The 25340-nt window shown below is 40.7% G+C and overlaps 1 protein-coding gene across 8 annotated transcripts in view; it reads right to left on the bottom strand.

The window, feature by feature from the left end:
* The window catches only part of RAPGEF6 (Rap guanine nucleotide exchange factor 6), a 258948-nt gene extending 234894 nt beyond the window's left edge, over positions 1-24054 (bottom strand). For 4 of the 8 annotated variants that reach the window (XM_061617074.1, XM_061617075.1, XM_061617080.1 and 1 more), the window contains exons 1-2: positions 23297-23944; positions 22268-22760 (exon numbers count right to left, since the gene is read on the bottom strand). In XM_061617074.1, the coding sequence (XP_061473058.1) occupies positions 22268-22336 (69 nt within the window). In that variant the 5' untranslated portion in view covers positions 22337-22760; positions 23297-23944. The other 4 variants (XM_061617077.1, XM_061617076.1, XM_061617078.1 and 1 more) reach the window with 2 other exon arrangements.
* Positions 24055-25340: the final 1286 nt, after the last annotated feature.

Genomic DNA, 25340 nt, shown 5'->3' with positions numbered 1-25340 from the left:
GTTGCGGGGTGGAGTTATGTTACTGTAGGTCTATTACTTGCCGATCTTAGGCTGGCAATGCTACATTCAGTGCAAGACCAGGTGCTGCATTTCAGATGGAGGGGGTTGCAAGTGATTTAAGTTTCCTAGCAATTCTGTTCAGATGCTCATGCTGGGATAAATTCAAGATTTAAATAGTTTAAAATCAAGCACTGATTCATTTGTTGTGGTTATTTATTAATGAGAGCCAGTGTGGTGTAGTGGTTAAGGTGTTGGACTACGACCTGGGAGACCAGGGTTCGAATCCCTACACAGCCATGAAGCTCACTGGGTGACCTTGGGCCAGTCACTGCCTCTCAGCCTCAGAGGAAGGCAATGGTAAACCCCCTCTGAATACCGCTTACCATAAAAACCCTATTCATAGGGTTGTCACAAGTCGGAACTGACTTAGTTAGAATCATAGAATCATAGAAAAGTAGAGTTGGAAGGGGCCTATAAGGCCATCAAAATATTAATACAAAATAACTACAGCACTTTTTTCTTTTTCGGTTTTGAGCAACAAGGATTTGAAATCCCCACTCAGCCATGAAACTTTTGGTGCCCTTGGGCCCAGCCAACCACACAGACTTGTCATGAAGATATAGGAGGAGGTGTAAAATGCCTGCAAAGGGGGACTTAGTGTTTGTATCATAGGCATCAAGCTTTGCTTCCTTTAACCAAAATGATGCATTTCTATAAAGGAAGCAACATGTTTTTTCTTTACCCCCTACCCGTCTTAGTACTCCTCCAGGCTTCAACCAATCTGGCACGATTATTGTGTGTTTCAATGCATGCATAAGTCCCAATTGTATTCAAGTGTGCTTACTCCCAGGTTGGTGTATACAAGCGGCCCGCTCACCATTTCTCTGTCCCTTCCTCACAGAAAGCCTAGGCTCCCTTTCCTGGGAGTAAGTCCCATTAAACTCAAAGAGACTTGCTTCTCTGAGTAGACATGCACACCATGGGATTTTTTAAAACATCCACCCACACTTACTGTGTAGCAGAATCTGCAGCAAATAACTTATAAGGTGTACCTGATCTCAAATGGAGATTACAAGGAGACAGAAGCCACTGGCTAAATGCAGGGGAGAGAAAAACAGAAGCTCTTTAGGACCACAGGGATTCCTGGTGTCCAGACAACTCACTTATCAATCGTAGGGACTGAAACCTTATTTTTATTTTTATTGAATAACATACGATTTTACTGTATTGGCACCCTGGACCCTTTGGGAGGAAGGGCAGGATATAAATTCAATAAACAAAATAATCTTAGAAGGTTGCATAATCTTAGAAGGGGATGTAGCTGTGAGGGGTCTGAGGGGACATGATGCAACTATTATGAAGGGACCCTGCCCTTCTAAATTTGCCACTACACTACTGACTACCTATAATAATTGTTTTATGCATGTCCCTATCACCTTCCTGCTTGCAGCCTTCCAAGCACATTATGGGAGGGAAAAAATCCACACATGTAACCAGCCTGATCCATTTACTTTCCCAAATACATTGCATGACTCAATTTTGCTAGTACAGAATGGAGTATCATGACAGAAATGAGCCACAACCTCATGTGCCCCTTTCTTCTTCTGACATGCCTGCAAGAAAGAAATAGGAAACTTTTGCTTCTATTTTCAATTAACTACAGTTTGTCATTTCATCTAAACCTGGAGAAGAGGTTAATCTTAACTATGGTTTGTTTGAAACAAGCCAACTACAAACAATGTATTATGAATTTAGCTTGCTTCAAATAAACAATAGTCCAGATTAAATATAGTTTGCCAGGTTTGAATGAAATGACAAGGTGTGGTTAATTAAAAATGGAACCAAAGCAACACTGCAAGACAGGTGAATGTGCATCCAAAGGCTCACTGTGGTCCATTCCCTGTCACAAAAAAATAGTTTGTTGCAATGTCAGAACTGGCCCAAGGACTAGAAAGCACTAAGCCCAAAAATCAAAGTCAAACTTATACCATAGCATAATGATCCTAGACAAGAAGTCCCATTAATTTAACTGAGACTTATTTCCAAGTCTCCAACTATGTACAGAATTGTAGTCCAAGCCTTTATCTAAAAGAGCCAAATTTGTTTCTCAGTTTTGATTTATCTATGTTTGTAATGGCATATTGCTAAATAAATAAAACAATTATGTATGTATGTTATGTTATTTAAAAGCAATTAAAATAAACTGCCTTAACTAACATGCAAAAGAACAACTCCAATAGCATTTGGATCTGGAATTTATTTTCACTCACACAAAAAGCAGATGGAAGAGTGTCCAATTTGAAGAATTTAAATTCCTCAGCATCAGAGGTAAATTTTAAAGGTACCAGGGAAGAAGCAAACTATTATAAAATAATAAAATCCCTTTAAAAAGCACTCACTGTCTGCACAGCTGCAGCCTCTCTGATGTATTAAATTAATGTAAACAATGCATAAGATATAGTGGGCACTGAAAAAAGTCTGATCACTCAAGGATACTTCTGATTTGAACATGAAATTAGGAAAAATAGACAGCAACTTCTAACAGTCCCTGTATGCACTATGAACACATATGTAGAAAAGCAGCCAGAAAAATAGCTGAACATCTTTGTAATGTAGATTTTATACCTTATGTAAACTACTGAGAATTTTTAATGATTAAGTGGTATATGAAAAAATGAAATGGACTGCCTTCCAACTTATGGGCGACCCCATGAATAGAATTTTCATGGTAAGCAGTATTCAGAGGTGGTTTGCCATTGCCTTCCTCCAAGGCTGAGAGGCAGTGACCGGCCCAAGGTCACCCAGTGAGCTTCATGGCTGTGTGGGGATTTGAACCCTGGTCTCCCAGGTCGTAGACCAACACCTTAACCATTACACCACACTTTTTCCTACATCCTTTTCCAGAATCTCCAAAAAATAAGTGTGATATTAAAATATAGTCAGATCACATGCATGAACATGTGTATCTGCCATCATCTTCTGTTTTCCTACAAGTATTTTCAAAAGCTGGATAAAGGTAATGTAGCATGGGAAGGGTGCCAAACCAAGAGAACTATGCCATATTTTTTAAAAAATTAGAAAAAAGGTCACCATTAAAATATTCAGTGCCAAAGCATCCATTGCAATAACTATGTTTCTATATTATTTCATTTTTCATGCCAAAATTAATGATTTTGTGCACTGTGGCAATCAAAAAGAGATTGAAGTCTGACAAAATTCTTGCACATGTGTTTTACTTGCTGAATTTAATTCCTTTTGAAGTTAAAAAAAAGCTTGTGTTGTTCTAACTGCTCCTCCATTTTAAAATACAGGTTATTACCATGTGATTCTAAAACCTACTCATAGGAGGGATAAAAAGATAAAAGTTTGATAAACATAATTCATCAACATCTTTCTTCACCCTCTAGTAGTTTAACAGCTCAAAAAGTAAGGAGAAGTTAACCAGCAGCACTAATTTCAGAAGCAAAACTGTTTTGGAGCTGATACTAACAAAAAGCAGTAATTATAAGGTTAAGACTTCAAGACGTTGACTTTAAAAAAAGATCTAAAACAGCTGAACAGAAGAGTGAATATCTAACATCACAATCCTATGCCCACTTACCCATAGAAAGTAGAACTTTCATCTGAGTAGATATGACTAGAATTGTGCTGTAAAGACACCAAGAAAGGGATGATAAATAAATGGGTGTAAAATACTGTAAAGACAACATGAGATGTGAATATCACGAAGAGCTTTGTAACTGTACAAACATGTTGCTGAAAGCATCAAGAGCAGCAGAATCTAATTATGGAATGATTTTGCCTGGCGCCAACACTGTTATATTTTCGGCACCAGGTCAAGACTTTCCTCTTCTCCCAGGCATTTTAGCATGTGTTTTATACTGTTTAAATTTTTAAATTGTGTTTTAAATTGTTTTTATAAGATCTGTTTTAAATTGTATTTGTTTTAATGTTTTTAGTTACTGTAAACCGCCCAGAGAGCTTCAGCTATGGGGCGGTATACAAGTATAATAAAATAAAATAAATAAATAAATAAATAAATATTTCCCTTGAGGTTTTTGGATCTTTTTTTTTAATGGAAGAGCATTTATTGAGGATGACTTGTATCTAGGAAAATGCTGTGACTGAAGGATTGATTTTAAGTAAACTTCAAGGTCCTGATCAGATGTAGGATACACATACATTTTGTTACTGCAAATTCTGCTAAGTTTGAGTTTAAAACGAATTCCATTGTGTCCTGCGTAGAAAATTACAGCAATCCAACATACGAAGAGTTCATAATTAGACCATGCTGAAGAGATGCAGGTTGTATTGTAGATCTTTGGATAATTCAACTTGAGATTATTTCTACTGTCTCTCATAACTGGCATTTCATGTAAGTTATGTTTGAGTCTTTAAAAATCATTAAACAGAAAACAGCTCTTTCAAAGTTATTTCAGATTAGTATTCATATTTTATAAATACTAGTTTACTTTAAAGTCCTCTACTTATAATTAAAAATAGAAATTAAACCCAATAGGCTCCTTCTGACATTAAGGTAAAGGCCCAGACACTGCTGCTATATTCACTATTCCAGTAACTTTAGAAGATACAGGCCATGGAAAATAAGAACATAATGTTGCTTGTACCCACTCTAGTAATGCCTGCCCCAGGCACTGAAAAGGTGCTATATCATGGGCTCCTTCCATATGCCCTAAAACAGGGGTGGGGTGCCTTTGGCCCTGCAGAAGCTGCTCAACTACAACTCCCATCATCTGTGGCCATTAGTCATGCTTGCTGGGGCTGATGGGAGTTGTAGTTCAGCAACATCTGGAGGGTTCCCCACCCTTGGCCTATACTTCCAACTTTACAGGAGCAGCACAAGAAGGGCATGTGCTGGATCCATTTCAATCGGGTTTCAGGACTGGACATGGAACTGCAACAGCCTTGGTCGCCTTGGTAGATGATATGAGGAGGGCGTGGGATAGGGGCGAATGCACCTTCCTTGTCCTCCTTGATCTCTCAGCGGCTTTCAATACCGTTGACCACGTTATCCTCCTGGACCGACTGAAGAGGTTAGGCATGGGGGGCACTGTATTGCAGTGGTTCCATTCCTTCCTCTCTGGGAGGTACCAAAGAGTGGCATTGGAGGATGAGGTCTCGGATCCTTGGCCTCTCACTTGTGGGGTGCCACAGGGTTCCATCCTCTCCCGATGCTGTTCAACATCTATATAAAGCCGCTGGGGGCAATCATCAGGAGATTTGGGCTGCAATGTCATCAGTATGTGGATGACACGCAGCTCTATCTCTCATTTAAATCTTCACCGAGGTTGGCTGTAGAAACCCTGTCCAAGTGCCTGGAGTCGGTGAGTGGCTGGATGGGAAGGAATAAGCTGAAGCTGAACCCTGACAAAACCGAGGTACTGTTTGTGGGAGACAAGGGAAGGCTGGGGGATGTGGACCTGGTGCTCAATGGGGTACGATTGCCCCTGAAAGACAAGGTCCGCAGCCTGGGGGTCATTCTTGACTCCCAGCTGTCCATGGAGGCTCAAGTCTCGGCTGTGAGCCGGGCAGCGCTGTATCAACTCCATCTGATACGGAGGCTGCGCCCCTACCTTCCCAACCATCTGCTCCCACCGGTGGTACATGCGCTGGTCACCTCTCGCCTAGACTACTGTAATGTGCTCTACGTGGGGTTACCCTTGAAAATGGTCTGGAAGCTGCAACTGGTACAGAATGCAGCGGCTTGTCTGATTAAAGGCAGCCGCCGGCAAGATCACATCACTCCAGTGCTGAAGGAGTTGCACTGGCTACCGGTTGTTTACCGGGCCCAATTCAAGGTGTTGGTTTTGACCTGTAAAACCCTACACGGTTTTAGCCCAGTCTATCTGAAGGAGCGCCTCCAGCATCGTCAGGGATGCCGCTCAACAAGATCAGCCTCAGAAGACTTTCTCTCGATCCCACCGGTTAAAACAGCTAGACTGGTGAGGACTAGAGAGAGGGCTTTTTCAATAGTGGCCCCCACCCTGTGGAACTCTCTCCCAAATGATCTCCGCCATGCCCCTTCTATGATGAGCTTCCGCCGGGCCTTGAAGACCTGGCTCTTCAGGCAGGCTTTTGGGGTGGGTTAGGTTTTTACTGTTATGGTTTTAAATTTTAACGTTTTAATGTATTGTTTTTTATCTTGTACATCGCCCAGAGTGGCTGGACAACCAGCCAGATGGGCGACTAATAAATTTAATTAATTAATAACAATAATAATAAGCGTTTCCTGTCTTAGAAAGGTAACATCAGAAGGGGCCTAAGGAGTCCTCTCCTACGCTGTGATGTAGAGAAAAATCAACCACCAGGCTCCCATTCTTCTGATCTTAAGAGGACACCTTCAGTTTACATGGGTGAGCATATACACAGTATATGCAGAACTATCTGAACACAGAGGGGAGAGTGGAAGCAAGTCTATATATGATGGGTTTTATTTATAACAAAAATGTAATAGGTCACTCTTCACAGTTGAAGGGATAAGAGGACATTTAATCCACACATTTCACCTTTAAACATCGAACACTTATGCAGATACTGCTCGATTTTATTCAAATATGTCTCAATCATGAGGGCTAAAAACAATCTTTCAAAACAAAAGCATATTTCTTTCCAACAAAAAGCTAAGACTTTCAGAATTGCACCATTTGACAGTTCTTGCCAAACTGAGCACAAAACTATGTGCACAACTACCAGCCAACACCCCGGTATAATTATTTTAGTACAGCTATAATTTTTCAGTTCTGCTTAATATTAAGTCTATTTCTCTAGGAGGTATATAATGCTTTTGAGTCACTTATGCAATATACAGTACTATAGGTAGAATCAGTGCATCTCTTACTGTAAAGATCAATTATTGCCATAATATGCCTTGTCAACATCTCACTCCCCATTAGTCATTGGCTGACCTACTGAACAACAATGCATCCTAAAGATTGCTTTATATATGTACACAAATACCAAATAGCTCCGCTAAGATGTTTGCCTCTATAACACAGAAAAAAATATTTTAATTCACTGGTTATAACTAATTTTTGTAACAATAGACAACCATTAAGGCACCCTAAATTTCAAAACTTTCTTTTTCATGACATATGGGATGAAGGATAGCAAAGCTACATTATAAGCACATATTCTATACAGACTTAGGTTCATGATATTCACTCCTATCTACAAACATATTTTAATGTGGCATTTGAGAAAAAAAATTGCATCCAGTCTTGTTCCGCTGATGGAAGGCTCTTTGATCCCACAGAGGCACTATCAGCAGAACAGGGAAGGAAGCTACTTTAGCCAATACCTTCTCCCCTCCCCCAATTCAGCCCCCTATCTCGCTTCCTCAAACCTTCTGAGATAAACAGGTGACAGGGGCTACAAAGGAGAGGGTAAACAGTCTGGAAGCTGTAGCTGGTGCAAAATGTGGTTGCGAGACTACTCATTGGGGCAGGGTGTCACCCACGTCACCCCACTGCTGAAAAAATTACACAGGCTGCCCATCAGCCACTGGGCCAAGGTTCTGGCTTTGGTGTACAAAGCCCCATACAGCTTGGGACCAGGAAACCTAAAAGGCTGTCTTACCCCTTATATACCCAGTCGATCACTGCGCTCTGCAGGTGAGGGCCTCCTGCAGATACCATCCTATCAGGAGGTCCGCTCCGCACAACATAGGAAGCAGACCTTTAGTGTAGTGGCACCTACCCTTTGGAATTCCCTCTCCTTAAATATTAGACAGATGCCATCTCCATTATCTTTTCGGCACCTATTGAAGACCTTCCTCTTTCAACAAGCCTTTAATTAGAGGCCTTATCCCAGTATGAGTCTGTGCTGGAATTGTTTTTTTTAATATGTTTTTAAGATGTTTTGTTTTAAGATGCTTTCAACAATGTTTTGTTTTAAAATGTTTTAAAGTGCTTTTAGTGTTTTTATTTGCCACCCTAGGCTCCTTCTGGGAGGAAGGGTGGGATACAAATTTAATAAATAAATAAATATTGGGGGGAAATCCTTTCTTCTCCATTCCACTGGATCAAAGAGCCTTCTATCAGAAAACATCATTGAATACAATTCAAAGTTTTGTACCACAGCCTCAGCAAGCATGTCTTATTTTCAGATAATCTCCAGAAATAGTCTCCTATATAACACAATGAAACTGTAAGAAATAATGACAGAGCAATACAACAATATATACATGAAAAAAACATTGATCATGTGGCAAAGCAAAGGAAATTCTTCCAAGGGATGCACCCTACAATTCAGGACATCCTGACTCGCTGGTTCAAATATGCCAACTGACTTTTACGACCCCTACAAGCGGAAGCACTTATACAGGATTTGTCCCAAACAAAACAGGATACAAGAGATAAAATGCATCATTGTCCTTACCTGACCATTAAGAAGAAAAGGGTTTTATATTTGAAACAAGCAAAATTCAACTCAACACATTTTCATGTTCTCAACCACACATTTGTAAAACCTCAAAACAATTTGCAGAGATAGCTTATTTAGAAACATCAGATGTTATTCAGAAAGAGAATGTTAAAAAGTAGTTTAATTAATATATGCCATGAAGTGGAAAAAAATAGCTACGCCTAACCCCTTATCACACCTAAAAGATTTAAGCATGAAAGTTATTGGAAGCACGAGAAAAACCTCTACTTCAAAATACTAGTTATTTCTGGAAACAAGAAGCAGATGTTTTCCTCTGTTTGGCTCAGCTGTGCAACAACACAACAGGCCTTTTGTTATGCTGTCAGCAAGAATTTTATTACAGCCTTTTTTACACTGTTCATCACTAGGGAATCTGGGTGCGTGGTACACTTGTATATTAAAGGAGAATTCATATGCCTCTTCTCCCAGGCATTTCAGCATGTGTTTTTAAATTGTGTTTAAAAAAAAATTTAACTGAGTTTTAAATTGTTTTTGTGTTTTAAAATTTGTATATTTGTTTTTAATGTTTTTAATTGCTGTAAACCGTCCAGAGAGCTTCAGCTATGGGGCTGTATATAAATGTAATAAATAAATAAATAATGGCATAAACAGAAAATAACAGTTGCTGCAGAACTACTTCTTTAGTATTCTTCCATAATTTTAAATAACAGAAAGAGGATTTAGAACTTCAAAAGAAAAAAAATGAAATAATCCATCAAACAGTTTATTAACAGGATGTGATAAAATAATTTTTAAAAAATCAAGAAGTTGAAACTCTGCTTTTGTGCAACACATGAGTAATTTCAAACATAATGTGGTCCAAAAGGGAAAGCGTAGCTGACATTTATTTACCTTCCTCTTCATCAACTATATTATTTAAAATGTTAAAATAAAATTACATTTTTTAAAAGAAAGCAAATAGTGTTTATTTTTAATTTGGTTTCTCATTTCTCTAAATGTAAATTAAGACCAATATGTCCTATTACTTTTCCAGAGTTCTGTATCAGAAAATCCACATCCTAAAACTCATCAGTACAAAAGTGAAGAAGGAAGTATCCACTGACGGTTTTCCACTATGGAGGAAAGGAAGAATGATCAAGAAACACTTCTTAGCATTGTATTTTGTCCAGCTACCTTCCCAAGAAACAGTCACAATACAGCAAAATTTCTAAAGTTTGTTGTACATCTGCATACATTCCCAGGGATTAAGTTAATTTTCTTTTAATCAGTCCCAGAGCCAGATTACACATTATTTTTACAACTTCCCTGTGTTCAAGTAGTAGCACACAACTTGCCAACAAAGGTAGAAGAGACAGCAAATGTAAATGTACTGCCTTCAAGTCGATTCCGACATATGGGGACCCTATGAAGCTGAGAGGCAGTGACTGGCCCAAGGTCAACCAGTGAGTTTCATGGCTGTGTGGGGATTCAAACCCTGGTCTCCCAGGTCATAGTCCAACATCTTAACCGCTACGCCACACTGGCTCTCATAGAAGAGACAGTACTGTAATAAAAATTAATGAAAAAGAAAATATTGCAGTAAATAACGTGTTTATGGGGGCATCTAGATTCTGGTTCCTCCTGCTATATAGTATCTCAAGTATCTTCAAGTTGCAGGCAGCCAGATTTCGACTGGACATCAGGAAAAACTTCCTAACTGTTAGAGCCATACAACAATGGAACCAATTACCTAGAGAGGTAGTGGGCTCTCCAACACTGGAGGCCTTCAAGAGGCAGCTGGACAGCCATCTGTCGGGAATGCTTTGATTTGGATTCCTGCATTGAGCAGGGGGTTGGACTTGATGGCCTTATAGGCCCCTTCCAACTCTACTATTCTATGATTCTATGATCTCAGGCCTGGCACTAGCAGGCAGCCAGGTCAGACACTGGTTGGACACTGGCCACACCAGCACTTCTCCTCCTTTCACTACCACCACATCTTTGTTTCCCCTCAGGGCTGGCTTGGCGGCAGGCCTCCAAGACGGGAAAGGAAAGGTGGAAAACAGGGAGGCTTCTTGCACACTTCAAGAGAAGGAAGAGGCACTGCTGCTGCCTGGCACAGAATGACTGAATGCTCACCCCTTCGTCTCGCATCACTCACTCAACATGCTGCACCAGGCAGTGGCAGCAGCAGAGAGGTTTCTGACATGCAGGCCTTCAGTGGGCACAACCCCAGTGGGCACAACCCCAATGTAGACTTTGTATGTTTTTAATTATTTGTATTTTTTATCTGGAAGCCGCCATGAGTTCCAGTTTTGGAAAAATGGCAGGGTATAAATAAAGATAATAATAATAATAATAATCTTCCAAAAAATGTAATTGCTTAAACAGCTCATTTTAAAGAGACAAAGTGACTATCATGAACCTGTAATGGTCATGAGTTATTAAAAATCTAATAACAATACTTTGGCTCCAGTAAAGGACTCTGGGAGATGGTTAGAGTTAGAAAAGACAAGCCTTTGCCAATTTGTAAAGTTAAGTTTCATTTTCCAGCTGAAGACGGTTAGAAGAAGCCTTAACAAGCTGCACCTGTTTATCTTTGCTGATTAGCAAGTGCCTGGCACCCAAGGTCATCCTTGGCCTATACAGTTGGAAAACACAGTTGGGAGGGGGGCCTGAAGGCGCGAAAATGGGAGAAACATCGAGAAGAAAGTTACATCAGCCAATTCCTGATTGGTCAATTAATCTTGGACCGTTAGGATCCTTTTCCCTTAAGTATAGGGCTAGAGACCCATAGCCTTTGTTCTCTGTTCTCTGCCTATGCTGACTGGCACCAGAGTTCCATACCTTTCTGCCTTATGGTTCCAGGGGTTGCTTATGGGAAGGCAACCTATGTCTGGTTCCATTGCTTTATGTTGAACATCCATCTCTCTTAGGAGAGGTGCCACACAACCAACTACCTCGTATGTAAGTAGTTAGGTGAGTTAGTTTGTTATTTTCTTGTTGTGTGTATGAATTCTCTTGTAAGAACCTAAACCCCTGTTGGGTGAATGGTCTTAAAAGGATTACTTGCTGCTATATGATATGTGCACTTATATTTTTTAATAAAGCTACTTCTATTTAACCTGGTGTGTTCATTTGGGAGAAGGAGTGGTTCTGAATTCAGTGCTTCGACCATTCTCAAGTCACTCACTACCAAAGAGGGTTAAGAAGTTAAAAGCTTGGATTCTAAGTGTTAAACCAGAGGTGCCTGGCAAGGAGTGTAACTGTGACTCTTGCCTTTTTGGACCTTGGTTTTATATATCTTCTGGGCTCAGAGATCCCCTGGCTCTGAGTGGACCAGTATACAAGGGTGGTGGCAGCCTACCTTCTACCTTGCAGGGTTGTTGTGAGCGTACACAGCCTTGGCAAGGGTGAAGTAATAGCCTTTTGGTTCCAGTCTCATTTCCCTAAGGGTGGGGGTCTGAGCCTGATGCATGAACCCAGTACCTGAGGGTCTGGCGGGCATGACAGTGACTACATCTTTTTTAAAAAATAAAAAATGAAATCCACAAGGATATTAAACATTGCCATTGCTTATACAGAAACACGTATTAGTCTATGATTAGTATTTTTATAAAACTATTTAAAATGTCACATAAGTTACTCTAGCTCTGCATTTTTAAAAAATGCCACCCTGGGCTCCTGCTGGGAGGAAGGGCGGGATATAAATCTAATGCTTAATTAATAAGTCTTCTTGCTTTTCAATATTGATGTTTTTGCTTTTAAAAACCAAGTACTAAAAAGTTAAAAGAACAATGAATAATAACAAAATTTTGAAACCCTGATAGTTCACACTACCAACACCAACAGTGCTGAAAGGGCCTCTCTTCTACATCTACATCTGGTGTACCCTGCAAATGTAATACTACACTTGTTTACACATAGCTAAGTCCCACTGAGCTCAATACAGCTTACCCTAGTAAGCACGGTTGAGATTGCTAAGTCTCTAACAGCACAATTCAGTACATGCCTACTCAGAAGTAAGTCATATAGAGTTCAAAAGGACTTACCCCAAGGCAAGTGTGTAAAGGACTGTAGCCTTATTCTCCAATTTAAATTATAATTTAACCTGTAACTTCTTGTACTATCCACAGAGCATAAATAAGTGTTCCTGATTTTCTTTCAAACACAAGTTTGAATACTATTAATATCTTTTTTACAATACAGAGATATTAGTAATTATATTACACTGTGTACCATTTTGAGACAAAAATTAGCTCCAAGCTTACATGTTATTAGACTTGTTTTCCTATTTTGGTCAAACATAGACCCAAGTGAAGTTCCAAGTGGTTTCAGGTCTTACTTTACATGTTCCCAATATACTTTCTGAATAATTAGATTTCTAAAGATTTCCCACAAAACAGGACTTAAGCAATAAAACATCTTAGGCAGTCCAATGAGGTAGTTACTTCAATAACTAGACTACTATTACCAAAAAGAAAAATGGTCCAACGATATTTCCAAACATAAATATCACTCTGGAGGTAATTTTGCACACACATTCATGAAGTATTCCATCTGTTTAAACAAGAGCCTACATGTTAGTATACAAGGTTTGCATATTACACAGTTAAGAATTGGAACTCTACCAGAAAAACAAGACTTAATCCTGAAAAAAAATAATTTTAATAATATGTAACACCTAGATTGAAGAGCCTGACTTTTAGTTCAGTGCAATAAACCCCAAGATAGACTAAAGAATCATAAGAGCTCCTATTTTAATAGGTTAAAAAGCAATGTTAACTTATGCCAACAGCTTGGTGTTTCTAACAGTAATGCATCTATCAGTGATAATTACCACCTTAATTTGAAGCAGAGACCCAAGCATGAGTGCATTTAATTTACTCAACACATTTTACCACAGTTATTACAAAGAAAATTCATAATTGCATAATTACAATTAGGATAACTGATATGTCCCAGATATTATTTATTTATTTATTATTATTTATTTATTGTACTTTTAGACCGCCCTTTAGCGACAAGCTCTCAGGGCGGTGTACAATAGAATAAAACCACATTAAAATACAGGTGAGTGTGGGTACAATACAACTATAAAAACATTATAAAAGCAAGGTGAAGACAAAGATTAAAATAAAATTACAATTAAAATTAAAATGCCTGGGCAAAGAGGTAGGTCTTTACCTATTATTATTCCTATTATTACACAATCTGTTATTATTCCAAATTAAAACCACCCTAGGCTCCTACTGGGAGGAAGGGCGGGATATAAATTTAATAAATAAATAAATAAATGACAAAACAATAGCAATTCTTTGATGAAACTTGCCAAGTATTTGCATATTCATCCGGTTTTTTTATTTATTTCCTATCTCTCTATCAACCACATGATGCTGCAGAACAGGGGTAGCCCACATAGTGCCCTCCCAATGCTGCTGGATCACAGCTCCCATCATCCATGACCAATGGGCATACCGGCTGGGGCAAATGAAAGATGAGTCCAACAGCATCTGGAGAGTACCTCCTTGGCTACCCCCTGGTGTACAGCTACCAAGAGCTTCATGCAACTAGAACACTGATTTAATATTAATAAATCCTGGTTTAATACCTAACTATAATTTCTACAAACCAGTTTCCCATATTTGCATGAATCATGAAACTGTGGTTTACTACAAACGTGAATGGAAGCTTTAGCCACATGCAGAGGAGGATAAAAGGAGATGTGGTAGCACATGAGCCCAAGACTCACTATGGTAGACTCTTGAAATCCTAACCTATGGTTTCACATTATGTCTGAATATGGCTAATCGTTCAAATACCGGAACACTATTATTATATTTATTATATTTATTGCCCACCTTTCACCAGCAGGTCCCAGGGCAGGTTACGGCAGTCCAAAATTCAGTATTAAAATCAATTAAAACAAATTACATTCACAAGAATAGGGGGGATCCTCAAAACATACATCTCAAGTGCCAAAGGCCAGGGTAAGAAATGCGTCTTTAGCATTCCCCAAAAACTGTACAGTGAAGGTGCCAGGCACACCTCTGTGGAGTGGGAATTCCATAGCTTAGGGGCTGCCGCAGACAATGCCCTCTCCCATGCCACTACCACCTGAGGTTGGTCGAACTACCAAGAAGCCCCCCTCTGCTGATCTTAATACCCAAGAAGGTCTGTAGGGAAGGAGGCAGTCTCTCAGATACTTAAGTCTGAGTATTTAGCTTTTATATACAACAGTAAGCACCTTAAGTTGGGCCTAGAAATGAATTGGCAACCAATGCAACTGTTTTAGTACCAATAACCAAACAATAATTGCACATTACAAAACAGTAATTAAAAATCAACTTGTGAGTTACAAGCAGAAAGCTAAGTCAAGATTTGTCCAGCATGTGTGCAAACTAGTGGTTATCATCAATAGTCAGGGCAATAACAAAGATCAGTCTGAAAAAGACAGCATTAGCTGGCCACAGTAGACAGAGAACTCTGGGGCATCACCCTATCACTCATTATTCTTCTCCCTGAAAAAGGACCTACAACAACCAACCCATAAGGATTTGAGTCTGACTTCAGTGACAGTATTCAAGTATTTGAAACTCCAAATAAGAGCTAGGCAGGTAAAAGAGATGTGACGTTCAGGAGGAAAATAAAAGACACTTCAGAAAAGAAAGAAGTACACATAATTACTCAGCAAATGTATAAATTAGAAAACAGGATATTTAATATAAATTAATACTTTCACATCAGTTTTTTTCCTTCAAATCAGTCCTTTTTAAGTTGCTTCAGGTCACCATTTTAAAACAATCCATCCAATTTTAAACCAGATTTTTAAAATAATATTCTTACAGTCTATTTACACTGATGCAAAGTCTTTAAGATCCAATATTCAAAGTAGTATACTAGGATATTATTGGATTACTAACAAGAAACAGGTGAAGGACTTTAAGTTGGAAAAGTACTTTCAAACGTTGTGGAATACAGTCATATTTGGGTTACTGTACCAATCTATGACTCTACCAAGATTATTGCTGCTGCAACATGGTGGAATGGCCTTGTTCAGCCTTTGAACCCTCTTGGTTTTTCCTTAACCTCAGTTAAGGAATATGTTAAGATGTGAAGCTGAAAAGCTCATTTCAGTTCATGCAAACCTTCTGTTTTCAGAAGACCATCGGCTTCAAAGTGAAAGTTCAGAATCAGAAGAACAACAGAGTCTACAGTTTTTGGCTGGTCTTGTTAGCCATGCCAAAAATTGCAGCCACCAGGTTCCTCCCCTTGCCAGCACGATGGAGACAAGCACCTTCACACAACAGCTAAGGAAGCCTGTCTCAACATTTCCTGCACAAAAGACAGATATAGAGAATTCTAGCTTCAGCCAATGCTCAGTGAACCTCTGCCAAGCAATGGCTGAAGATGTTTCCCCTGCCCCTCTATTATGGAAAAGAGGTGGGATGGTGCAGGCTTGAACTAATGCCAGAGGAGTGGGGCTCAGAGCAGCATTGAAAAGAATCTCCTTGAGCAAGAAAGGTCAGGGTGCTCACTGGTTTGGCTCTGCAAAATCAAGGGACTCGAAGACTTTGACCAAAGAGCTGCCGAATCACCCAACCTCAGAGTTGGAGAAGGAACCATATCACATCATTAGAGATATAAATTTAAGCTGTCATATTTTCAGGGCTATATTACAAGAACAGAGTAGAATATAAATCAAATAAACATAGATTCAGAAGCCTTACAGTCCAGTCACATAATAATAAATAATAATAAATTTAATTTTTGTGTCGCCTATCTGGCCGAAACCACTCTAGGCGACGTACAACATTAAATTCAACAATACATAATACAATACATAATAAAATACAATGCAGTCAACAATAACCATTTTAAAAAGCGGCAGTACAGGGCCATCAATAGACAATTTTAAAACAATATAAAGAAATTAGCCCACCCCGGGGACCCCAAAGGCCTGTCCAAAGAGCCATGTTTTTAAGGTTCGGCAAAATGTATCTAGGGAAGGGGCATGGCGAAGATCGAACGGGAGGGAGTTCCAGAGAGTGGGGGCCACCACTGAGAATGCCCTCTCTCTAGTCCCCACCAACCTAGCTGTTTTCATTGGTGGGACTGAGAGAAGGCCCTGTGTGGCTGATCTGGTCGGGCGGCTTAGTTGGTGGTACTGGAGGTGCTCCTTCAGGTAAACTGGGCCGAGACCATATAGGGATTTAAAGGTTAAGACCAACACCTTGAATTGGGCCCGGAAAACAACTGGAAGCCAATGTAGATGAAATAACACCGGCGTGATGTGATCACGGCGGCGGCTGTTTGTAAGCAGGCGTGCCGCCGCATTCAGCACCAGTTGTAGTTTCCGGACCGTTTTCAAGGGTAACCCCACGTAGAGCGCATTGCAGTAGTCTAATCGAGAGGTGACCAGGGCATGTACCACCAGTGGGAGCTGATGAATAGGAAGGTAGGGTTGCAACCTCCGTATGAGGTGTAGTTGATACCAAGCTGCCCGGCTCACTGCCGAAATCTGAGCCTCCATGGACAGCTTGGAATCAAGAACAACCCCGAGGCTGCGGACCTGATCCTTCAGGGGCAATTTTACCCCATTAAGATTCAGGTCAGCAACACCCAACCTTCCCCTGTCACCCACAAGTAGCACCTCGGTCTTATCAGGATTGAGCTTCAGCCTGTTTCTTCCCATCCACCCACTGGATTCCAGGCACTTGGACAAGGACATAAGACCAAACTAGACATGAAATTAGAATTCAGCAATTAGAATTTCATTTACAACAGGGGAAGAGAGATTCAAAATGATACTGTGTTTGGAGATGGGGTAATTAACCCTTTCCCACACAACAATCCCACACAGGCAGGGCCGGTGCCAGAGGGTGGCCAGGTTGGGCCCTGACTGAGAGACTCTGCAGCCCAGAGGGGCCCCTGGAGGGCCCCTCAGGGTGGGAGGATGGTGCTCCCATTCCATGGTCCACTGCAGCATTAGGTCCTGCAACCCAACCCTGCTGTGGATCATGGAGCTCTCAGGCACCCCCCAATACACACAGAGTGGGTTTCAATAAGCCCGCCTGCATGCCCCACCTATCTCTCCCATCAGTGTGAATGCCGTGCATCCTGTGTACGCATACCTGCCATCAGCCAAGATGGCAGTAGGGACTTCCCTAAGGTTGATGGCACACTATGCAATCTTGGTTGATGGCAGGCATGCACAGGCATGCGAGCATGTCATTCACACAAGAGGTAGATGGGGAGCAAGGGTAGGCTTACTAGCCCTGTGCCACTTGTATGGGGGGATGTTGGGCTACGGTGCCATGGGCCCAGGGAAGGCTGGTGCCCAAGGGCCCAGTCATGCTTGGCACCGGCCCAGCACACGAGCCCTATTTATCCCAACTGGAAAAACTTAACAAAAACTTAATACACACACACAAACAGCCACTTCAGGGCACAGTTTTCAATAAGAAAACAATACAGGGGAAAAGGGTTGGAAAAAATCCTTTCCCATGTGACAGACTCAGTCTGGATCATATACCCTGTCACTGTTTTTTGTAAAATAAAGAGATGTTAGGAGTTCCCGTCATAGAACTCCTACATTACATCTTAGTTTGACCTCAGAAGCAGGTACCACTGATTCAATTATCTCGTACAGGCAACTGTACACAGAACTACAGTACACCATCAATGAGTTCACAGTTTTAACTAAATATTCAAATTTATTGCTAGGAATGTTTGCTGTAGGAATGCTTATTTTCTAAGGTTTTTCTAAAAAAAGATAGATTGATTGATTGGATTTATATCCCACCCTTTCTCCCAGTAAAAGCCCAAGGTGGCAAAATGAATTGATTCTGTTTATGCATTATAAGACTGAGCTCTATGTACTGGTCAGGATGCAAAAAGCTAACTCCATTGTCCCAAGGAGCTGGGCACCCCAAGTGGAACCTTTTTTTTTCTTTGAATGGCACACCACATTTCCTTTAAGAAACGCCATCAATTTCAGTTAGATGTTTCTTTGGATCTAGGCCACTCTTTTTAAGCCCATATAATAAAAGTTCATTTGCCTGGTTCGTATAGTATAGCATTAAATATATTTAACTCTTGGGCCTATGCAATCCTCCCCTTCATTCTCTTCCTCCAGGGTGGCTGCAGTCTTCAGTTGACTGTGGTTTATTGTTATATCTGAACCTGTGTTTAATCTTTAATTTAGAGAAACAAGCTAAAATCATAAACCTCAGTTTAAAGTTGGCTTGTTTCAATAAACCACAGTTAAGACTAACTACAGCTTGCTGGGATTTAGACATAACAAGTAACTGAAATAAACTACTTATTTCATTATCACAGCCAAGCCAGAGAAGGAGATGGGAGGAAGTTGTTCATGAGACTGAAGTTCATTCATCTAACACTAAACCATCGTTTAGCATTGCATCTGAGAGCACCCATTCGCTGTGTTCCCACATCACACTAAACCAAGTGTGAGGAACCTTTGGTCCTCCAGATATTGCTGAACTACAACTCTCACCATCACTGGACGTTGGCAGTGTTTGCTAAAGCTGAGGGCAATGGTAGTTCAGCAACATCTGGAGGGCCAAAGGTTCCCCACACTATGCTAAACCACAGTTTAGTCCAACATAAACAAGCCAGAATGAGCTGCAGTGAGCCTTGGGCTCACCCACACCCCTCCCTTGCAACTAGGAGGAGTTTGGAAGATTTTGTTTCTGCTTTTGTTTAAGCATGGTTTATTTAGAAAGGTTTTGCTTCCCTTTTAATCAGTAGTGTAGCAGCAAATTCAGAAGTGTAGGGTCTTCTCATGATAGCCACAGCCATCCCCTCCACTCTCTTTTTTTCTGCCAGACTGAGAATGAGATAATGCCTTCTCTCACAACAACAGACATCCTTAGGAGCCAATAAACATGAAAGGGGAGAGTGTTTGCTACTGAAAAGAGTTTTCTCAGTGGCTGACCCACCTTCTTTCACTCTGATTGACTCCTATCAGGAAAGGACAAGGAAGCATGTTAGAAGACTCTTCTCATACTCCCCTTTCACGGTAATTGGCTCGCAGGTGTTGGAGACATAGAACCATTACCTTTGGGGAGCAGAGTCCCAGCAGGGTCATAGAATCATAGAATCATAGAGTTGGAAGGGGTCTTGTAGGCCATCGAGTCCAACCCCCTGCTCACAGCAGGAAATCCACAGCTAGAGCATCTCCCGCAGATAGCTGTCCAGCCCTAAGACACCGCCCCAAGACCTCGGATTACTATACCCGTTTTTAATCTAATGAAAGTTACTCATTACATCTGAATCTGGAAAAACTGTAGTTAGTTTGAACCATGCTATACTGAAACAAGCCAAGTTCAAACTATGGTTTACAATGCTAGTTGGTTCTCCTAAACAAGTGTTAGTAAATATGGTGCCCTCCAGTTATTATTGGATTATAACTCCCATTATCCCTGACCACTGGCCATGCTCTCTGGGGCCAAATTTTTAGCCCACAATATCTGAAGGGCATCACTTTGGAAGACGCAAGAGGTTAAGTATTTTTCTCTATCTAATGTTAGACTTTTTTATATTAACTGCCACTGGCATGCTTATATAGTTATGGGGGGGAACTCTACAAGAGAAGATTTTGATTTTTGTACGAATGTAGTGAGTTATTGCCTAATTGAGGTTGATATTGAATAAGGAAATTTGAAGGGGCGCTGCTGAAGGAACTTTTACTTAGGTGTTAAATCTGTTAACTACATTTGGCAATCACCAATAAATGTTTTTATTTGTCTAAAAGCAGAACATACTAGTCTTCTTATCAACCTACATAAAACCAAGGCTGAAATTCTTTTCAAGTCAATCAGCATTGTGAAAGAAATGACTAAAGAATGGTCAGGCTTGAATTTTGATGATAATAACTTTACTTACATGAAGTTATCACTTCGCATTGGAATTGTGTGAGTTATTCCAACAAAAACCCAAACTGAAGAATATAGAAACTGAAAAATATATCATTTTATACCAGCATCTACACTTTGGCACTTAAGTATCTGATTTTTTTCCAGTTTCAAGTTGCCACTTAGGTAAATACAGAGTTTCTCTGATCTAAACACATGGAATGATTATCCTACAGTAGATAGGCCCCAAGGTTGATAGATATTCTCCCCTGCAAATGTTTATTCTTGGTGATCTTTTCCAGAAGAATGCAAGGCAGCAGATCTCTTCAGTGGGTTGCCACCAATTTAGGCTGCTGTAGTTTTCTGATATAATTATAAGCTATCTTATAAGTCGTGATCGACTTGAAGGCACATAACAAGTGTTCTTTTGTTAGTTTTAGGGGGGAAATTGAATTGCAATCTCTGTAACTTGACTGCATGCTCAAATACTCAGTGAGAAGAAACACAACACTAGTATCACGAGTACTGGGTTAGTAAGAATCTAGTTGCATCTGTTGCTACTATTCAAATATGGTTAGTTCAATTTCTGTCCCATCCCTTTCCAAGAGATCAGAAAAAGTAACAACAGGTAAAGAAAAGAAAACATTAGGTAATATACCCATATTGGATAGAAATTAAAAATTACCCTGTTTAACCCCGGCTAATATTACAAATAAACTTGAAAAGGAGCATTTCCCAGCAATGAACTCAATAACCACCAAGATTCAGATGCATTTATCAGGAATTTGGTACAACTGAAGAATGGCAACATTTGGACAAAGACAAGATTAAAACCCAAACAATATTGTTTTAAAAAAAGTCTATACTACAATCAATGTTTTATCTAAGTACCATCTCCAGGAATCATAAAATGAAGCAATGTGATGCCAAATCAGAAAATAAAAAAGGGAATAGTTATAAAATGCACATGAGATGGCTATTCTCTATGACCTATTTCGACATGGAAGTATCAACAGAGAACAGATGCTTTCCTGTCACAAAAAAATTCTACTGTAACATGGTTATCTTCCCATACTGCTCTCCCTCTTTCTACCACATGTAATCACAGTTTGTTTTTGTTTTGTTTTTTTAAAAAAAACAAATATGATTCAAAAGACTCCATTCAGAACTTTTAACAAAAACATTCCAAGGCTGAGAACAGAATACAAAACCCTAACAATGGCCTGACATAATTTATACTGAACTCAAAGTATTGCTAGTTACAGGTTAAGAGTTTAATTAGCAGAAGTGCTTTGGCATAATTAGACTGCAATCCAAAATCCACTGACCTAAGAATAAGTCACAGTAAACTCAGTGGAACATGTCTTAGTAGAGACTGTTAAGACTTCAACTGTTAAGATTCGCAAGTTTCTACTTAGAGAGCAATTTATATTGAGATGCTAAATTTATTTCGGTCTAGGAGTTGAATGGTCTTCAAGATTAAGAGACATCATTAAGCTTATAATGATGCATATCAGCCCCATGCAGTCTGACATCTCTCTCAGGCTAAGAAATAATGGACTTAAGTGGTGCATGTCTGGAAAATTCAGAGACCACAGAATGACTTTAAAAAAGGAACACATTATTTAAAAAAGAAAATGCATCACAATACTTGCAAAATGACAAAAATGCATGACTGCATCAGTGTGCATAAGGGCTGATTTCACACAAAACAATTTCCTACATGAATATTTCCATGTAAGAGAACTATGTGTACGTCACCTGTTAGGAATGTACATGGACATGTATTTCACCCATACATATGACAGTCATGAAAAAACTACCAATAGGCATTTCTAACAGTGTATTCACACAGCGAAACAGAAGTGTGTGCTTTGTCATGTGATGATACACTCAGAAGTTTCATGAAGAGTCCTAACTGGAAGTAATAGCTGTGTAAAGAATTTTTATATGAAGCAGCTCTGATGTTTAGACATAAAAAAATGAAACTTTATAAAGTAAGATACCTCTTGAGTTCTTTCCGATGGTTTCTTCCTCAATGCTTGTTTAATCCTAGGATCCACAAGAGATGTCATCCTATTATTCTTGTTATCCAGTTATTCTAGTTCACAATAAGTTTTTTGTTTCCTTTTTGTACGTTCAGCCAACTCTCCCCCAGAGTTGTAACGATATTGGTCTGAAGGATTGTTGTGGGTTTTTTAAACTAATCCCACACAACTGGCAAATCAATGGAACTGAACGTTTTCACAAAAATCTCAATGCCTCCGATACATTTTCCCTTTCCTCAGATAGGTCCAAAAGGGTGGAAACATCCAGAGCTTCATCTCCTTTCAAGATTTAAAAACTTTACAACACACTCATGGAATGAAAACAGTAGCCACAGCTTCTTCTGTTCCAGCAGGAATCATGGAGAGGAATCCAAGAAAAGACCTCATATGGCCACAAGGTTCAAAGGAGGAAAATGTTTTGGAACGAGAAAGAGGGGAGTGTTTGTGGTTTCTGGAAGGGAAAAAAAATGTTTTTAAGTCGGGTGGTCAAATTCTTCTGCAGAAGCGCCAGTGAGAGTTGCCGGAGAGGGGTCAGATTAAGCACATGGAATACACGGGAAACCTGGGGAAAGGGGCAATTTAGAGGCATGCTCGAATCAAGGTGTGGGGTAGTTCAGCCGTCGGAGAGGGGAAATGTGGGCCAACGGATTTCAGAAATGTGGAGAGTGAGGGCGGGGTGGGGGGAAATGTTAAATCCAATGATGAAATTTTAGGAGATGGGAGGGGAGGGGGGAGGGTTGTGCCTTTGAATTCGTCTGCGTAAACGGAAGCTTCGTTACGATCTGTTACTTTGGGGCGCAGAGTAAAAAGGGGGGAAAATGGGGAGGAAGAGGGGAAGAGAGAGAGACAGAGAAACGCTAATTGCCTGACCCTCTGTGTGGGTGGGTGTTTCTCTTAGGGAGTAAAAAAACCCGTCCCTGTCAATGTAGGGAAGCGACAGAAAGGGAAGTGGGGGGCGTCTGTTTAGGGCGTTTAAGGCACACAAACCACGGTGCGGAAAGGCCGACGCTCCGTCAGGCACGCAGGCAGTCTAGTGGGCGGGCGACGCGGTCGGTCGGTCGCTCAGTCAATGGATCCCTGGCGGGTTCCTCTTCGCTCCCCCTCAGCGGCGCGGTGCCTGCCTAGGGCTCTTCCAGGCTTCTCCCGCTGCCTGATAAGCGCACGGGGCAGGCGGCGGAGGCAGCGGCCGCTTCATTCTCGACCGACGACCACAACTTTTTACATTCCCCCCCCTTCTTGTTCTCCTCCTCCTTCGCTTGGAAGCGGGCGGGATGGTTGGTTGGTTGGTTGGATGGAAGTTACCGACCAAAGTCTGTGGACTTTCTTCGGCCCGCCCGCTGTCGCTCGCTCGCTCGTTCCCTCTCAGGAACACGGCTGAGTTTGCGGGTCTCGTTTGTGTCAGCCGTTTAATTCATCGAGCAGGCGGGCAGTGGCTTCAGGCACAGAGCGCAATCAGCTACTTTAATCCTCCTGTGTTACACTCCCTTACTTCTAAAAAGATTCCCCACCACCCCCCTGAACTAAAATTGTGCATAAATACAACTCTACACTCTCTCTCACACACACACTCACACACTCACTCACTCACAAACACCTCTTCCCTATACATTGAGTATTTCATAAGCCGCGAAGGCGGGCGCCTTACACTGAGTATCAATTAGGCGAAGAGAAGGAGAAGGGGTAAGACTTTCGACTCCAGAATGGGCTGGTGAGGTAGGTGGAGCACGATCAAGACCCACCCACGATCTTGGCTCAGTCGTGGAATGACGGATCATAGAAATTAAAAGGCTAGAGTGATACCATAGAGTTGGACGTTACCCATACCCCCTGGCTTCCGGTTTATTTTACATTGTGATAACAGCATAACGTGTCCGCTTGGAAGTGACTGGAGCGTAATCGCGGGTGCATTCAGCTCAGAGCTAGTTTTAGACTGAGAGGACGGTGGAGCCGACAGTTTACTAGATTTACCTTCACTACACCTTGAGAGCTCTGATCATTCATTCACATGGTTACCGTTAGGTGAATGAGTTTGCTTCAAATACTCTGTTTAGTTTGTATTCGTTTTATAGTTTTTTAAAAATGTTCGGCAACTTACACAAATGTCCATTATAAAAAAAAATAAGATGTAAAAAGAAAATGCATTTGTTCTGTCGCTCACCTGCATCTGGATAACGTGCGTACTGTGTAGTATTGTAGTGTGATCTGTATCGGTGCCGCTGTATTTCGGTATTAAAGGCTTTATTAAACAGCTACTACTGTAAGGCACTGTCTATCAACCCTCGCCACTATCTGAAATAGATCATGATACAAAGCGGTTTTAACAACCATCTCAAAGCACAAGCTATGGCGACAACACTAGAGTACGTTACAAGGTTGCTGTAAACCACTATCTTGCTCCCTCAATCATGCTATTTGAAATACGGAGCTATATTAACAGAGGCTATATGACAGAGTTGTTGCAAAGCCCTATCGCACTACTTCAGCACGTCTCCTCACAACATGGGGGTAAGCAGCCTTTTTTCAGCAGCATCCCCACTCCAAAATTCAATGTATGGATAATAGCATTTCAGGGCTGTGGTCATATGAATGGTGAGTTGACAACATTAAAGAGTTGTCATAAGCTGCTCTCAGCTATAGCTTCCACCCTTGTAATGTGGACATTGCCTTGCCCTTCTTCCTCACTCCCACCTGTCCAACTGCAACATGGAGGGCAATAATACAAAACTATTTTTCTTCTGGAGTAGGAAACATTTGCTGAGCAGCTATTGGTGCCAAAAGTAACAAGGAAGTCTTGTCAAATTGTTCTCCAGAATTATCGGTGTAGTCTGTGTGAAAAACCTGGATATTCCTCTTAGACCTACATAGTAGGCCTGGGTAAAATGTTCAACAGTTTTGCTGTTCAGCTCAAATGCAATTTCAAGATGAGTCTGAATTTCTCTTGGGGGGAAAAAACCCATGTACTTTTTTGGGGTGGGTGCCTGCTACAGTCTGCAGCCACTTTTTTTCCAGCTTAAGTTGCCTTTTTCAGTGT

This window comes from Rhineura floridana, chromosome 3 (genome assembly GCF_030035675.1).
Source record: "Rhineura floridana isolate rRhiFlo1 chromosome 3, rRhiFlo1.hap2, whole genome shotgun sequence".
Classification (NCBI taxonomy): Eukaryota; Metazoa; Chordata; class Lepidosauria; order Squamata; family Rhineuridae; genus Rhineura; species Rhineura floridana.
The sequence above is the reverse complement of the archived record's forward strand: the minus strand, read 5'-3'. Positions and strand labels throughout refer to the sequence as shown.